Source organism: Leucoraja erinacea, chromosome 5 (assembly GCF_028641065.1).
Source record: "Leucoraja erinacea ecotype New England chromosome 5, Leri_hhj_1, whole genome shotgun sequence".
Classification (NCBI taxonomy): Eukaryota; Metazoa; Chordata; class Chondrichthyes; order Rajiformes; family Rajidae; genus Leucoraja; species Leucoraja erinaceus.
In genome coordinates, this window is record NC_073381.1 from 84623691 (window position 1) to 84641078 (window position 17388).

Consider the following 17388-nt stretch of genomic DNA (forward strand, 5'->3'; position numbering starts at 1 on the left):
AGAACAGATTCTTTTACAACATCAAGTACATTAACTGCATTAAAGCTGGGCGATCGGAAATCTAGAAACTTGGAACTGCAGATGCTGGTTTGCAAAATAAAACACAAAATTCTGGAGTAACTCAGCAGGTCAGGCAGCATATCTGGAGAACGTGGATAATTGACATTTCCGGTCAGAGAGAAGAAGGGTTCAGACCTAACCATCACCTGACCATATTCTCCAGGAATGCTGCCTTACCCGCTGAGTTACTCCAGCACGTTGTGTCTTTTTTGATGGAACATCTAATCGATTTAAAGAGTTTGTATTCCATTTCAACCTGGTGAGTTACTAAAAAAAGATATGTATTTGAGAAATAGTGACAAAGTGGTGCTGAGAAGCTCACAGGTTTGACATGTAATATATGACCCTACAATGGTTATGTAGTCTCATTTTGTCAGATTCAAGTAGAAATTGGTGAAAATGTACTTCATTGGCATGAGCGTGACAGGTTGGGTGTTCCACCCAGCAAAATTCTTGGGTCTTGACTCCTAAATCTAAGAATAGGCTGGGTTGCTCGTAAGTGACTAGGAATTTATCAGTCCTTTGGAGGCGAGAGCTAATGTAGTTAAAGAAGGCACACAACTGAAAGGTGGGATTTAATGTTTGCTGTTGTCAATGAACTCTGCTCGATTGAACCAGACCTTTTACCATCAATATTTCCATTGTAAATATTTTCCTTGCACTGTCAAATTTAAATTTTGAATACTTTGCATTGGGTTAAATAAAGACCATCTATCATCCCACCAGTTCTGTCTTGGCATGGGGGAGATGAGTTCACTTCCCAATGAATCAGTCTGATCCCAAAATGAGGCCTGTCGGCCTTTCAATAAGGCTATAGCTCATTCATTGCTTTGATGCCCCAATGTACCCATAACAGTAATGTTTAAACTCTCCGAAAGCATCTGGAGCAGATGGAGTTCCTGGCCAGTTTCTGAAATAATGCGTCAGTCAACTGGACACAGTCTTAAACAACATCTTCAGTCTAGCTCCTCAAGATTGTGTGCCTAATCCTCTGCTCCACTTCCTGTACATCCATGACAATGGTCAGGTATAGTGCCCTTGATCTTTATATTCGCCAATAATACCACCATTGTCAGCCAGATCAACAATAATAATGAGACGGACTACAGGAAAGACATTTAGTGTCAAGATAATTAGCTACCCCTTAAAGTCAGCAAGACAAAAGAGTTGGTTATTGATCTAAGTGAGAGGGTCAACACAACCCCAACCTCATTAAAGGAGCTGCTATAGGGATGGTCGACGGCTTCAAGTTCCTTGCCATCCATATCACCAGCATACTAACTTGGTCTCTTTACACTTGTAGTGATCAAAAATGTGCATCAGCTTATTTGTCCTCCTAATCATCAGCAGATTCAGCATGTCCACAGGACTATCTCAAACTTCAGTAGATGTTCTATAGAAAATCTAATGTGATGCATCCCAGACTGATATGGCCGTGTTTTTGACCCTCTGAACCTGCAGAGTGGTGAACACAGTTCAATCCATCACAGACCCTTCACTCCCTTCCATCCAGTCCATCTTTACAGTGTATTTCATCAGGAAAGCTGGAACTATTGTCAAGTACACCTGTCACCCTGGGCCTTTCCCCTTTTCCGCTTCAGGGATTAGATACAAGAGCTTGAAAGCCTGGACATCAGGCTTAAGAACCACTTCTTCCCCAATTCTATCAGACTGATTAACCTATTACCTCTTTCACACGTTCTTCCTGAAGAACGTCATTACACCTTAGTGTATATGTCAATAAAGTAATCTGAAACTACCTCATGCGCCACATAATTTTTAGGCAGCTTTCTCAGCATACTCTCAGCAAGTTTATAAACAGTGGCTTCTCGAGTCTCTCCTCCTCCACCACCGCTTTCCTTTGGCTGAATATTGGTGATACTGTCGAGGATTTCAGCTGCAGTGTTACTCTGGTACCTGAACAAATGGAAAAGATGTTTTAAGGCTCAAGAATCTAAATTTCTAGTTTCTAAACATATAGTACTCGTTTATTAACTCGCCTACATACTCCAACAAAGTGTGAATTCCCTCCTGCATCTTTGAGCAATCCTATCTACGTGAGGATGCAGTTCATAGACTACAGTTCAGCCTTCAACACGATAGTCCCCACCAGACTGGCCGGGAAGCTAATGGAATTGGGGCTCAACACCTCCCTGTGTGCCTGGGTCCTGGACTTTCTCACAGCCAGGCCCCAGGTAGTCAAGATGGGAGGGAATACCTCGAAGTCCCTCGCCCTGAGCACAGGATCGCCCCAGGGTTGCGTCCTCAGCCCCCTATTGTACTCCCTGTACACACATGACTGTGTGGCTAGGTTCAGCTCCAACTCAATAATTAAGTTTGCTGATGACACTGTGGTGGTGGGCCTGATCTCAGACAACGATGAGAAGGCCTACCGGGAGGAGGTGGCTGGTCTAGCACTCTGGTGCCAGGATAACAGCCTCCTCTTGAACATCAAAAAAACGAAGGAGCTGATCATGGACTTTAGGAGGGCACATCATCCGAGGACGTACACTCCATTGAGGATAAATGGGGATCCTGTGGATAGGGTGAACTGTTTTAAATATCTGGGAGTCCACATCTCCGAGGATATGACATGGGCATCACACGCCTCAGCACTCGTGAGTAAGGCAAGGCAGCGCCTTTACCACCTCAGGCAATTGAGGAAATTCAGAGTGTCTCCGAGGATCCTCCAGTGCTTCTACGCAGCGGCGGTGGAAAGCATCTTGTCCGGGAACATTACCATCTGGTTTGGGAATTGCTCTGCCAAGGACAAGAAGACTGCAGAGAGTAGTGCGTTCGGCCGAACGCACTATGGGAACTTCACTCGCCCCCCTGCAGGAACTATACAACAGGAGGTGCAACTCCAGAGCAAATAAAATCATGGGAGACCCCTTCCACCCCTGCAACGGACTGTTCCAGCTGCTACGGTCAGGCAAACGCCTCCGTTGCCATGCGGTGAGAAAGGAGAGGTTGAGAAGGAGTTTCTTCCCAGAGGCAATTCGGACTGTAAACTCCTATCTCACCAGGGACTAACTGTACTGAACGTTTTTCCTTCCATTATTTATTATGTAAAAGAATATGTGTGTTATGATTGTGTTTATAATTTGTTTGGTTTGTCTTTTGCACAAACGTCCGCGAGCATTGCCACTTTCATTTCACTGCACATCTCTTATGTGTATGTGACAAATAAAGTTGACTTGACTTGATCTACTCCCTTATTACCCATTTGTTTTTAATGTATGTATATAAATCTTTGGAATTTTCTTTAAATTACTCATCAATGACATCTCATGGCCCCCCCCCCCCCCCCCCCCCCCCCTAATCAATTGCCCATTGGACAATAATCATATAAGGGTTATGAGCAATAATCATATCATAAAGGTTAGTTGAGTAATTCTGGACATTACAACAGTAATAGCAATAATCGTATCATTCTGATTAGTTCAGTAATTCAGAAAGGCAGGGAACAATATACACTACAGCTAAATTGGACAAAGACTAACTTCAGTGATATAAGTGATATCTAGCCAGGGTAAAATATAAACGTCAAATAAAATTATATTTGATTGGATATTCTTTAACACAGAATATCTCAGATACTGCTTATACATTCCCCCAATATGAAACGAGAAACAAACCAAAGACAGGATTCTTTGAATGGTGAGGGGACCAAGAATATGATCTCAAAATTGAGAGTGTATGAAACATGGCAGATGCAGAGCTGCCAAGTACTACGGGTTTTCCTTATTTTGTACGGAAATGTTATCAGAATACGGATGTACGGATTTGCTTTGTAAAATACGGATTTTTTAAAAAATCAGCCCGACTTCCTGTTTCATCTTGTTGCTTAAAAAATACAAGGATGTAACTCAAAAATTATAGCAGAATAAATCAGTATTTTAAATTTCAAGATCTGGATGATTATTTTTGTAAGCTTTGATCTGCCTGTCCCGCTGCAGGTTTAAACAGCTCTGTCAGTTTAACGCGTGGGAATTTAAAGGAACAGCGCTATGGGTTCTAAAAATTACACATGTCACTATGGCCACAGCTCTATGGGTCACAGACTGTTAGGGGAGGGAGGGAATAAGAGAGGGAGGGAGAAAAAAGGAGAGAGGGAGGGTGGGAGGGAAAGGGAGAGGGAGGGAGAGTGCGAGGGAGGGAGAAGGAGGGAAAGAGAGGAAGGAGGGAGAGAGCGAGGGAGGGAGAGGGAGGCTTCCAAAATGGCTTCTACATCATCATCATCTGATGCCAAAAGCAGGAAGCAACCGTTCAAACAGCAGTATACAAAGAGATGGCAATTAATTCACTGTCAAGTAAGGTGCGTAGAAGACATGTCAATTGGTAGCAAAGTTGTGCATTCTTGTACTTTTACATGAGAATGTCCACACATAAAAAACACTTTTTTCAGCAAAATGACACCGCGTAAAAATACTTATTTCCTCCGCAAAATACTGTTTTTCAGGTACCCTGTACTAGAATACTGAAATGCTCTGCTCTTGGCAGCTCTGCAGATGAACCATTCAAGTGAGAACCAGGTTAAATAGAATAAGCTGAGATGGAAAGTGAAGAGAGAAATAAGACTGGCATAGAGAGAATAAGAGCAGAATGGCAGTTAACCTAAAGGAGAACCCCAAAGTTATCTACAAACCCCAAGTGAATATCAAGTGGGTAATAGGAGGTGGGATGGGACCTATTAGGCACAAGGTAGGGCATGTGCTTAGATATACTAAGTGTTTACTACAGATGAAGATGTTGGCAAAATAGAAATAGCAATGGTAGAGGTAATGGACAGCTAAAAGTTGATTGGGTGATTGTACTGGAAAGGCTACCAATGCTGTCTCGTCCAGATGTTCCAGGTGGATAAAAGGGATTGGAGATCGCAAAGTAGCTCGCCATCATTTTCTAGTCTTTCCTAAATATAGGTGAAGTAAAACACATGAAAGCAGCAAATTCACATGTGGTATAAGCTTGGTGAATAAAGCTGGCAAGCTGCAAGTAAAATTTCTGTGTGGAAAAATGATATTGTAACAAGTAATGGGTATGATTATTTAAATTTCATGGATACATAGTGTTCAATAAAGATATGGAAGTAGAAAAGGGAAGTGGGATATCAATACGAATTAAAGAAAATGCTGTAATATTGGAAAGTGAGAATGTGCTTGAGTGCAAAGACAGATTCACCTGGTTAGAATATTTTACATTCATAAATTCATGGAAATAGAACAGCAAATCTGGGCAGGGGCAGCACAACACTAACAACACCAGAGGCTCCAGTTCAATTCTGATCTCAGGCACTGGGTATGATGAGTTGGCACGTTCTCCCTGCGATCGTGGGGTTTCTTCCATCACTCTGGTTTCATCTCACATCTCAAAGATTGGTAGGGTATTCCATTGTTTGGAAAGGGAATTTATTAATGCAATTCTTTCTTACATCATATATAAATCACAAAAGGTCTCAAATGGAAGCCTGTATCTACAGAAAGGCCACGATCCCTTCAAATTTATCCAAAGAAGAAAATTCACACAGTAGCACAACAGAAGTGCTGGAATTCGTCACAATTCAGTCCCTGGATATTTATTCCAAACAATCAAGCAGACAAAATAAGTTTAAACCTTTTGAAATCCAGCAACTTTCCATGTTAGGCTGAACATACTAGACCTAACACAGGTGTACATGAATATTTTAGCTAGCATAGTTATAATCACATAAATGCATTCACAAGATATTTGGTGGTAATAGCTCAAACTTTCAGCACGGTTGCTCCTATTGGCACACAGAAACCCTAAAACAACTAAGCACATGTTAACGAAAACCCCTGCAATAAGACTGGATTTAAGAAAAGGTTAAAGGCTGAAAGGTTAATTTTGCTTCTCTTCCAACTTTCTGCCCCCTACTACAAACTGTTTGAAGAAAGGTCCTGACCCAAAATCTCATCTATCCAACTTCTTCAGAGATGCTGCCTGACCCGCTGAGTTACTCCAGTGCTTAATGTATTTTTTTTACTGTATATTTTTTTTACGTAAACTGTAACAACAAATGAGGGAGCATGGATTAGCCATTCACCCTGAAGGAGCTGACAAGATCTGTCTGTTCCTTTGAGATGAATAAAACTTCAATGAAGCATTGGCTTCCTAGTTGAGTTGTACTTGGCTCTGTGACACTGGATGGCATAACTCTGCAGGTTGGCAGAAGGTAGCATCTCCAAATCTACATCATCTACAAGCGCAAGTGGAAGAAAGAGATGAGAAATTTACAGCCCAACTCATTGTTAAATGTGGATTAAAGGATTGGTATTCAAGGCTATAGATAATTGAGTCTTTATTATCTGATCACCATTAATACCAGGAAATGTTGCCATGTTTTTAAATATTAGATATGGTTAACAAATACTGTACTCACGTGATGTCAGCATTTGGGTGTAGGCCAAACACCTGAGGGGTGTCAGTGACAGGCAGAGTCTGAATGTATTCCAGATAGCTCTCGACATTGGGACATATTGGAATAATATAGCCAGTATAAAAACAGAACTTGGAATCAAACATTTTCTCATTGAACCATACCTGCACATGAAGTAAACAAAGTAATTATCTCAAATGTATTTTGTTACAAACATAAGTTACTGCTCTAAATGAAATTACTGAGGCCAACTCCTCCGCCATCTTTTGGCTGCACAACCCAATCCCTTCTCAGCAACTCCATAATATATTTTTCCTCTGCCATTCTCATGTCCAGTAATCAGGTCGATCTTTAGGCTCATAAGATCTGATGTCTGACATGGTCTTCTTCCTTCCTCAGTCCAGGCTACCACCTTCCAGAGCAGACGTTTCTATCTGAAGATGGTCATACCGCTATAGAGCGACACAGCACCCACATGGGTCCTTCAGCTCAATTCCTTCCTTCAAGCACACCATCATTTCTACTTCCTTAGAATGCTTCGGACGTTTGGCATATCCCCAACAACTCTTACCAACTTCTACAGATGCGCTATAGAAAGCATTTAATTCTGATGCATTACAGCATAGTTTGGGAACAGCTCCATCCAAGACTGCAAGAAATCGCAGAGGATTGTGGACGCAGCCCGACCATCACAGAAAGCAACTTCCCTCCCATTGACTTTATTTCTACCTCATGCTGCCTCAGCAAGGCCACCAGCATGATCAAGGACGTGTTGCATCCAGGCCACTCCCTCTTAAGAGTCAAAGAGTGATACAGCATGGAAACTGATCCTTCGGCCCAACCTGCCCACATCGACCAACATGTCCCAGCTACACCAGTCCCACGAGCCCGCATTTGGTCCATATCCCTCCAATCCTGTCCTATTCATGTGCGTGTCTAACTGTTTATTAAACATCGTGACAGTCCCTGCCTCAACTACCTCCTCAGGCAGCTTGTTCCATACACCCGCGACCCTCTGTGTGAAAAAGTTACCCATCAGATTCCTATTAAATCTTTTGCCCTTCACCTCTTAGAGTCATAAAGTGATACAGTGTGGAAACAGGCCCTTCAGCCCAACTTGCCCACACTGGCCAACATGTCCCAGCTACACTAGTCCCACCTGTCTGCGCATGGAAGATATTTATCTTCTATCTATATCTTCTATATATCTATCTATATTATATCTATATCTTCTATCTAAATATCTATCTATATTCTATATTCTATCTATCTATCTATCTATCTATTCTATCTATATCTATCTATCTTCTATACATAACAAACTCTGATCGTGTTATCTTCCAATTTGTGCGGTCCGTCTATTTGCGCCAACAGTTCGAGATAGTCCTACAATTTTTCGCCAGTTCACTCACCACCAAGCGAGTCCACCAAGTTTCGTTCCGATAGGTTGAATGACGTAAAAGTTAGCGACGTTTAAAAAATCTTAAAAAACGCGCATGCGCAGATCGATCTATTCTGCCGTTCAACACCGCGCGGATTAGTCTCTTCCCCTGTCACTCACCGGGACGGTCCGCCCCTTCCTGCGCCATCGTGTCTTTACTGGAGCTGAGGATGGCCGGTGGAGGTTTCCAACCGGACCCAATTTTCGGAGTGACCCGAAGCAGCCCAGCCCCAAGCAGCCCAGCGTGGGAGACCCGACCCAGCCCAGCGTGGGAGACTCAGCCCAACCCAGGGTAGGAGATTCAGCCCAGCCCAGAGTCGGAGATGTCGCCAAACAGAAAGCGGAGACTCTGATCCCGGCAGTGGAGACCAACCAGCGACCAGCGCCCACTGTGAGTTCCCATTGCACTGCCAATTCCAGCCACCACCCCTCTGGTCCCCCTCACTGGCTCCTCTCCTGTGATACCTCACTCTCCCCAATGGCTCTTCCACCGTCTTTTCTCCAAGCTCACCCTCCCCGCCCACACACCTCTATCCCCCCCCCACAACCCACCTCAACAACCCCCCTCCCGCCCCGCAACCCCCCCCCCCCTCCTCCTTCCCTTCCACTTCCCTCATTATAAACTGTGCAACTTTTCTTATACAGAATGTTGAGCAAAATTATTACCTTGGCAAAGCAATTAAGGAGGCACTTGTCATAATCATCTGTAACGCGGCCTCCATATTGAACTTCTCCAAGCATGTAACGTATAGTATTCCATGACACACCCTGAAGGGAACCAACTTTGTTAGTTAGAATAATATAAGTTCTTTATCACATTTCCAACAAATATAAAAGTAGATAAATTTAGAGGTTACAAAAATAAGAAAAGAGCAAAACTTAGAGGCTCTATATCAGAATGCATAAATCTGAAACAAAAAAAGATGAACAGAACATAAACAGAAATATAGAAGCATGATCTGAAAGCCATTGCAGTAAGACAGCTGGATCAGGGCCTGGATTGGGTCAGGAATATTGAAGGGTGCTGGGACCCCAGCTATTTACAATATATATTAATGATTTGGACGAGTGAATTGAATGCAACATCTCCAAGTTTGCAGATGACACGAAGCTGGGGGGCAGTGTTAGCTATGAGGAGGATGCTAGGAGGCTGCAAGGTGACTTGGATAGGTTGGGTGAGTGGGCAAATGCATGGCAGATGCAATATAATGTGGATAATTGTGAGGTTATCAACTTTGGTGGGAACAGGAAAGTAAACTATTATCTGAATGGTGGCCGATTAGGAAAAGGGGTGATGCAACGAGACCTGGCTGACATGGTACACCAGTCATTGAAAGTAAGCATGCAGGTGCAGCAGGCAGTGAAGAAAGCGAATGGTATGTTAGCTTTCATAGCAAAAGGATTTGAGTATAGGAGCAGGGAGGTTCTACTGCAGTTGTACAGGGCCTTGGTGAGACCACACCTGGAGTATTGTGTACAATTTTGGTCTCCTAATCTGAGGAAAGACATTCTTGCCATAGAGGGAGTACAGAGAAGGTTCACCAGACTGATTCCTGGGATGGCAGGACTTTCATATAAAGAAAGACTGGATATACTCGGCTTGTACTCGCTAGAATTTAGAAGATTGAGGGGGGATCTTATAGAAACTTGCAAAATTCTTAAGGGGATGGACAGGCTAGATGCAGGAAGATTGTTCCCGATGTTGGGGAAGTCCAGAACAAGGGGTCACAGTTTAAGGATAAGGGGGAAGTCTTTTAGGACCGAGATGAGAAAAACATTTTTCACACACAGAGAGTGGTGAATCTCTGGAATTCTCTGCCACAGAAGGTAGTTGAGGCCAGTTCATTGGCTATATTTAAGAGGGAGTTAGATGTGGCCCTTGTGGCTAAAGGGATCAGGGGGTATGGAGAGAAGGCAGGTACAGGATACTGAGTTGGATGGTCAGCCATGAGCATATTGAATGTCGGTGCAAGCTCGAAGGGCCGAATGGCCTACTCCTGCACCTATTTTCTATGGTATATTTGGGAAGGATAGGATGCCAGGAAAACATGGTGGAATGGCTCATTAATCATGATAGTGCAATATAGAAGGATGACCTTGGCTTTATGAAATGAATGTAGATGTGGTTGAGTGGTGTTGAGAAATAAAGAAAGGCAGGAAGTTACTTGTGAGAGTGGAGTAAGGCTCTCGAACAGCTATGAATTCAGCAACAGCCTTTGTCAGGATGAAGGACTTGATCACAGCTAACTTCTTTTATTTTAACTTTAACTCCTGTAGATTGTTCATTTAAGTAATTGAGTTGCTGTCCTGGGCCTTCTCTATTGTCATAGTCAGACTCCATGCAAACTTCAGGAATAGCAATTCATATTCTGCTTGGGTAGCTTACAACCCAATGGTATGAACATTGAATTCTCGAATTTTATAAAATACAGAAACCTCCCCTCAACCTCTTTTCCCCCCTCTCTTCCCAGAGCCCCAACCAGATGCGCACCCATTTATCTCACTATCCCGCCTCTCTCTCCTCCCCCTTTCAACACATTTCACTCACTTCTCTGCTGATGTTATGGCCTTTTTTTCTTATTTTCTGCCTTTGTCCACCCATCTGCTAATCAAAATCCTGTATCCAGCTATCACTTAACAGGCTTTGTTCTGCCCCACCTCTATTCCGGCATCCCTCCCCAACCAATTCATCTGAAGAAGGGTCCCAATCCTAACTGGAACCTATCCGTGTCTTCCAGAGATGCTGTCTGACTTGCTGACTTACTCCAGCACTTTGTATTTTCTCTTTGTAAACCAGCATCTGCAGTTCCTTGTGTCTACAATCTATTGGAGGAACTTGGTGAATTGAGCTGCATCCGTGGATAGAAAGGACTCCTCAACATTTTGGGAGTCAGGACTAAGAGGGAAGATAGCAAGTGTAAAGAGAAGGGGTAGAGGGGTGAGACAGCAGGTAAATGGTGGACCAAGGATGGATGAGGGGTGACAGGCAGATGGAGACTGGTATGGGAAAGGAGGTGTGAAGTTGGGTTTCACAAAGGCATGGGAATGATGGGTGGAAGCAGACAGAATAGTTACAAAAAGAAAACAAAGGAGAAGAGAAAAAAAAGACAGATAGTCAGTGGAGGGGTCAGTGAAAGTGAAAACAGCTGCTAGAAGGTAATAAGGAGGAACTCAAAGGCTGCTAGCGCAGGAATGTTATAAGTCAGGAAGGTGATAAGGAAGTTTTTATTTATTTTATTTCCCATCTACTTGCCTCCATCTATAATCAACCTGTCTCTGCCTCCCAATTCCACTCATCCCTCTATCTGGCTCCATCTGCCAGTCATATTTCACCCTCCTTGGTCCATCAATCACTTCTCACATGCATCTCACCAGTCCCCCTCTCCTCTATATTGGCTAACTCCTCTTTCCTCTCTCAGGCCTAATGCAGGGCCTTAACCCGAAGTGTTGACCATTGCTTTCTATCCACAGATGTTGCTTGACCCATAGAGTTCCTTCGCCAGTTTGTTTGTTGCTCCAGATGCCAGCATCAGCGGCTTTTGTGTGTTCCATTGCCTGTTGCATCTGTCATATATCTTATTAATCAGGACTTCATTGCCACTGTCAGATAATCTTGGTGCACGTTGCCCTCTTTCTATTATATGATACGTATCATACTGCTGTAATCTGGCCACTATGAACAGCGTGCTTTTCTGGGTTATTGGCTTTCTCTGATTCCTGTAAAGTGGAGTTTCGGCGGCTGTGATAAACCAAGATGCACAGTTTACAAAGTAACAAATTAAGTGAAATTAAATCCACATTATCACTGTTGCACACGTGGTGGCACCCAACTTTACAATCTTTTTGTGGTAACTGATCTGGGTCTAGTACACAACAATATTTCAGCACATCAAAACTGGTGATTATCAATTTCTGTGCAAAGGTATTGTTTGATATTCAAAATCAACGTTCTGTGCTGATGATTGAAAATAAAAACAGAAGTGTCAGAAATACTCAACAGGTCAAGCAGGATTTGTAGGGAGAAAACAAAGTCATTTGCCCATCAATCTTCTAGCTTTTACGCTGAAAATCTGTAATATTGAAATGTTTCCGAATCAATATTATCACATAGAAAGAGTTTGATACATACCTTCTTTTTATCACAGTCATCTAGATGGTTCTGTATGAATTGGACACTAGCTGTGAAATCTGAGGAGTTAAACTCATATGGAATACACCAACCCAGTGGACCAAACTTTCGCCGTTCCTGACAATCGATAAGCAAAACAAATTCTTAGTCACTTTCTAGTAAAATCAAAATCAATCAAATTTTAACAAGAATAATTACATTGGTGGTAGGGCGTTTTCAACTTACCAAATATTAGAGTCTGATAAATTATACAGCACAACAACAGGCGCTTTTGGCCCAACATGTCTAATCTGTGTTAACCCAACTCTTTCTTGCATCCATTGCTTCCTTAGCCAATCCCATTTTTCTGTTTGTCCCATATCCCTCTAAACATTATCTATCCATGCATCAATTGTCTGGAAATGTTTATAGTGCAAACAGGGCAGTTTTTGAAACAGTACATTGGTAATCCCACGAGAGAAGAATAGTACTGGACATAATTTCAAGGAATGTAGCTAGATAAGTGTTTGGAGTATTAGTGGAAAAGCATTTTGGGGATAGTAACTATAATTCAGTAAGTATCAAGGTAGAGAGGTTATACAAACTTAGTTTGTTTCTTTTGGAGCATCAGAGGCTATGGTGAGATCTGACAGCATCATACAATTATGAGAAAGGATAGACCCTTTTCCCCAGCGTGGAAATATCAAAGACCAGAGGCCATATTAAAAAAATAGAGAATGGTGGAATATGCAGCTCCACCATTGATGGTGGAAGCAGATACAATAGTAGCATTTAAGAGACTTTTAGATATGCACATGACTATGCACAGGATAGAAGGATATGGATCGCAGGAATCAGTCTGGTGAAACCGTTACGATTACAAAAATCCTTCCCTGGGTTATGGAATCAAGACCTGTGCACAATATTTTAGATGTAGTCTCTTAATAATTGGAACAATATGACTACAATTATACTCAAATCCTCCAGGTCCAATGTACCATTTTCATTTCCTGTCTTATAATAGCATATTCGCAAAATAAGACTGAAATGAGAAAGAAGCTCTCAGATGGTTGTTGTCGGGTACTTTCTATTTTACAGAGAATTGTGGGAGCAGTGCCTTTGATTATATTAAAGGCTGAGATGGATAGGTTTCTAATCAATAAAGAGAATCAAGGATTATGGGGAAAGGGCAGGGAAGCAAAGTCAGTGGGTATTAGCTACCTGCTTAGCTTTTGTAAGCATGTAGAGTTAACACCACTCATTGTGTTTCACAATATGAAATCAGAGGATCTAATCAGAGCAAAGTACAGTTGGGTAAGGGGTCATTTACCTGAACAGTGGTGTGCAGAAAAGCAATTGCATACAGTAGTGGTTTCCACATGGGCAGGTTGGAATATTCTATTTGGTCTTGTGAGATTGCAGTAAATGTTCTTTTCAGCCCTGCACGCACTCCCTGAGGAGGTTCATTGGTGAATTTGATGGAAGTCTGTAAAATAGACAAAGTAAATTACGAATCAGTTAACAATGAAAGGGATGATACAAAAGCAAAATGCTCTACATGCTGACAATCTGAATTAAAAATAAAATACTTGAATTATGTTGGGCACCATGAACGGAGAGAGAATCAAAGTTGATGATGTAGATTGGTGATTTTTCATCAGAATTGTGAATAATTAGAATTACAGCAAGTAAAACAAACTTTTACAACTAGTGAACCATTTTTTAGTGAATCAGAATTTATGTCAATTCTGCTGCAACACAAGGAAACATGGCAACTGCAACATGAAAACAACAAGGCAAATGATCTGATAATCTATTTCACATGTTTAGAATAAAAGTTGGTCAGATGTTGTTTCTTTTTGAATAATGTATTTCTATAGTCAGTTGAGATCACAAACTGAACCTTGGTTTAATGAATGATTGAAATTCTGGCAACTGTAATAGTGTAAGATTTCCTTAGCTTAATTTATGAATTCTCTGGAGGCATGATTTAATAATCTTTTCACTACGATTTTAATGTGAGATTGCTACCAACTGACACAAGCCTAAGAATTTTAAGGCCAGAAGAGACCCAAAGGGCTGTGAAGCCACAACTTTATGAACTTCGGAGTCAAAAGATCAGGAATGAAGGTATTGATTCCCCCCAGAATGATCCCGTAATGGGCTACAGAGGAAGTAGCAGCAATGGTACACGGACACAAAGAAATGAAATTCTAAGTTGATCTGACAAAATATTGGTGCATTTCACTAACAAATATTGCCTCATTCACCAATATTACCCAATCTCTGTCCTGAGCTCACAGAAGAGAAGCGTAGACTCGGCGACTGTTTCGCTGAACATTTGCACTCTTGGTTGCTAACCATTTTAACTCGTCCACGCATTCCCATAATGTGTTTTCTATCCTGGGCCTCCTCCATTGCGCCAGAGTGAGGCGACATGCAAACTGGGGGAACAGCACATCACATTCCGCTTGCGTATGAACATTGAATTGTCCAATTTTAGGTCATCTCTCACAAAGGAGATTTATGGATAAGGTTTAAGGATAAGGGGGAAATCTTTTAGGACCAAGATGAGAAAATCATTTTTTACACAGAGAGTGGTGAATCTGTGGAATTCTCTGCCACAGAAGGTAGTTGAGGCCAGTTCATTGGCTATATGTAAGAGGGAGTTAGATAAACCACCTCCCCCCCCCCCCCCCCCCCCACCCCCCACCTACGTTCTCCCCTACTACCCTCCTCTTTGCCCCACCTGGACTCCCACCAATTTCTCCCACCCAGTTCTGCTACTTTTCTCCCTCTGACTTCACAAATAGCAACTCTTCAATTCTGTCTCACACCTTCTGCTTTTATCTCTGGCTATTCATTCCAACCATCTGCATATCAAAAAACCCTTTCGCCTGTGCCCACCTGTTACCTGCCTCTCTTTGTCCAGCCTCTCCACTCTTCTAGCTTTCTGCTCCATCCTACAATTAGTCTGAAGAAGGATCTCGACTAGAAACGTCATCTATCCATGTTCTCCAGAGATGCTGCCTGACCTGCTGAGTTACTCCAGCACTTTGTGATCCTTAGTCACCCTGCTGGTTCTGCCTTAATACCTCTGACTTTGAAAATTATCCCACAGTTCTTGTTGCAACTTATTTATTCTAGGTTACACAAAATCTTGGATATTCTGTGAAATAAAATTTAATGAATCAAATTTCTTTATCACTCCAGACCAGAGGGTACATTAGAGAACTATTTGGGCATCTATGTATCAAATTCACTTCACTTGATCCCCAACAGTACAAACACTAACCTGTAGCAGTGTGATCGGAAACTTTGGATGCGGCTCGGTGGTGATCCATACTCGGAAAGATTCATTTACATTCTCGCTTGTTAGCAGAATCTCCAGCATCTCATCCATAAACTCCAGACCTAAGTGGCAGTTTTGCAGTAAGACCCATCCACCCTGAGTTATAACAAGTTGTTTTATTAGGGAAGTGAAAAATGTCATTGTAATAATTGTAGATTGCTAAATGCATTAATCATTTGAAAAAACAAGCATATATTACTCTGCTGAAACCCTGTAGAATGTCATGGGATTAGATGAGAGGCTGATTCGATGAACCAGATTTAGAAAGATCTTCATGGTACTTGGAGGTTAACCACTTCCTCACTGTGAAATCGATAAAGCTGTGAATGACCCTAGTGAAGCTCCTATCTGATTGCTCTTTTCCCTAGAGGTGGTGGAAACCAATTCATATGGAAACAGGGGTTTCTCCAAAGTGCCAGAAAAGTAAGTAAGTAGCAGATTCAACGATTATCCTGATCTAAAACTTACGAAATTTAAAACGTGCTATGAATGTTGAAAACCTGAAACAAAGAGAAAAGAGACAAAAAGAACTATAGATGCTGGTTTACAAAAACAAGCGCTGGAGTTACTCAGGTCAGGAAGTATCTCTGGTGCACATGGATAGGTGATCTTTTGTATCAGGAGCCTTCTTCAGACTGATTGCAACAGGGGGAGAAAGCTAGACTAGAGGTGGGGGCAGAATAAAGCATGGCAAATGATAGATGGACAGGTGGTATGTGGGGGGGGGGGGGGGGGGGGGGGGGGGGGGGGGGGGTTGATTGGCTGCTTGGTAGATGAAGGTTAGAGATGGAAAGGAGACTATCAGATAAGAGGAGAGGAGTGAAATATAAAAAGCCAGAGGGAGGATACCTTTAAATAGCACAGTTTAAGCATAGGAGAAGGTAGATCATCCTGTTGTTGAATATCAGATATCTGTGAATGTTAAACATGGTTGCTATATTTGACATGAATCTCATCAAATTAGATACCCAGTCACACAACTTTGCTGAGATAACAGTTACATTAAAAATATGCACTTATGATTCACAATAAAAATTGGAAGGAAATTGCCATCCATAACACGAACCGAAACAATACTACGTGGTCGGGTTTTATAGTTGATACCACAGCAATATACGTGTTAATTTCTGATTCACATTGCATCGGGGAGGAAACAAAGAGTAGGGATTAACGAGTCCCTTTCAGAATGGCAGGCAGTGACTAGTGGGGTACCGCAAGGCTCGCTGCTGGGACCACCGCTATTTACAATATACATCAATGATTTAGATGAAGGAATTAAAAATAACTTTAGTAAATTTGCAGGTGACACAAAGCTGGGTGGCAGTGTGAACTGTGAGGATGTATATTGAGGATGCTATGAGAATGTAGGGTGACTTGGACAGGTTGGGTGAGTGGACAGATTCATGGCAGATGAAGTTTAATGTTGATAAATGTTATGTCATCCACTTTGGTGGCAAAAACATGAAGGCAGATTATTATCTGAATGGTGTCAAGTTAGGAAAAGGGGAAGTACAAAGATCCTTGTTCATCACTCACTGAAAGTAAGCAGGCAGATACAGCAGGCAGTGAAGAAAGCTAATGACATGTTGGCCTTCATAACAAGAGGAGTGGAGTATAGGAGCAAAGAGGTCAATAGACAATAGAAAATAGGTGCAGGAGTAGCCCATTCAGCACCGCCATTCAATGTAATCATGGCTGATCATCCCCAATCAGTACCCTGTTCCTGCCTTCTCCCCATATTCCCTGACTCTGCTATCTTTAAGAGCCCTATCTAGCTCTCTCTTGAAAGTATCCAGAGAACCGGCCACCACTTAGAGCTAGATGTGAGGCAGAGAATTCCACGGACTCACAACTCTCTGTGAGAAAAAGTGTTTCCTCATCTCCGTTCTAAATGGCTTACCCCTTATTCTTAAACTGTGGCCCCCTGGTTTTGGACTCTCCCCCAACATATTTCCTGCCTCTAGCGTGTCCAAACCCTTAACAATCTTAAATGTTTCAATAAGATTCCCTCTCATCCTTCTAAACTCCAG

At 42.2% G+C, this 17388-nt stretch overlaps 1 protein-coding gene across 1 annotated transcript in view; it reads right to left on the reverse strand.

The window, feature by feature from the left end:
- Positions 1-17388, reverse strand: part of LOC129697508 (dynein axonemal heavy chain 8-like) — a 641267-nt gene that overhangs the window by 8530 nt on the left and 615349 nt on the right. The window contains 6 exon segments of the mRNA XM_055636144.1: positions 1821-1977; positions 6461-6621; positions 8565-8666; positions 12028-12144; positions 13337-13492; positions 15302-15454. Coding sequence (XP_055492119.1) covers positions 1821-1977; positions 6461-6621; positions 8565-8666; positions 12028-12144; positions 13337-13492; positions 15302-15454 — 846 coding nt within the window.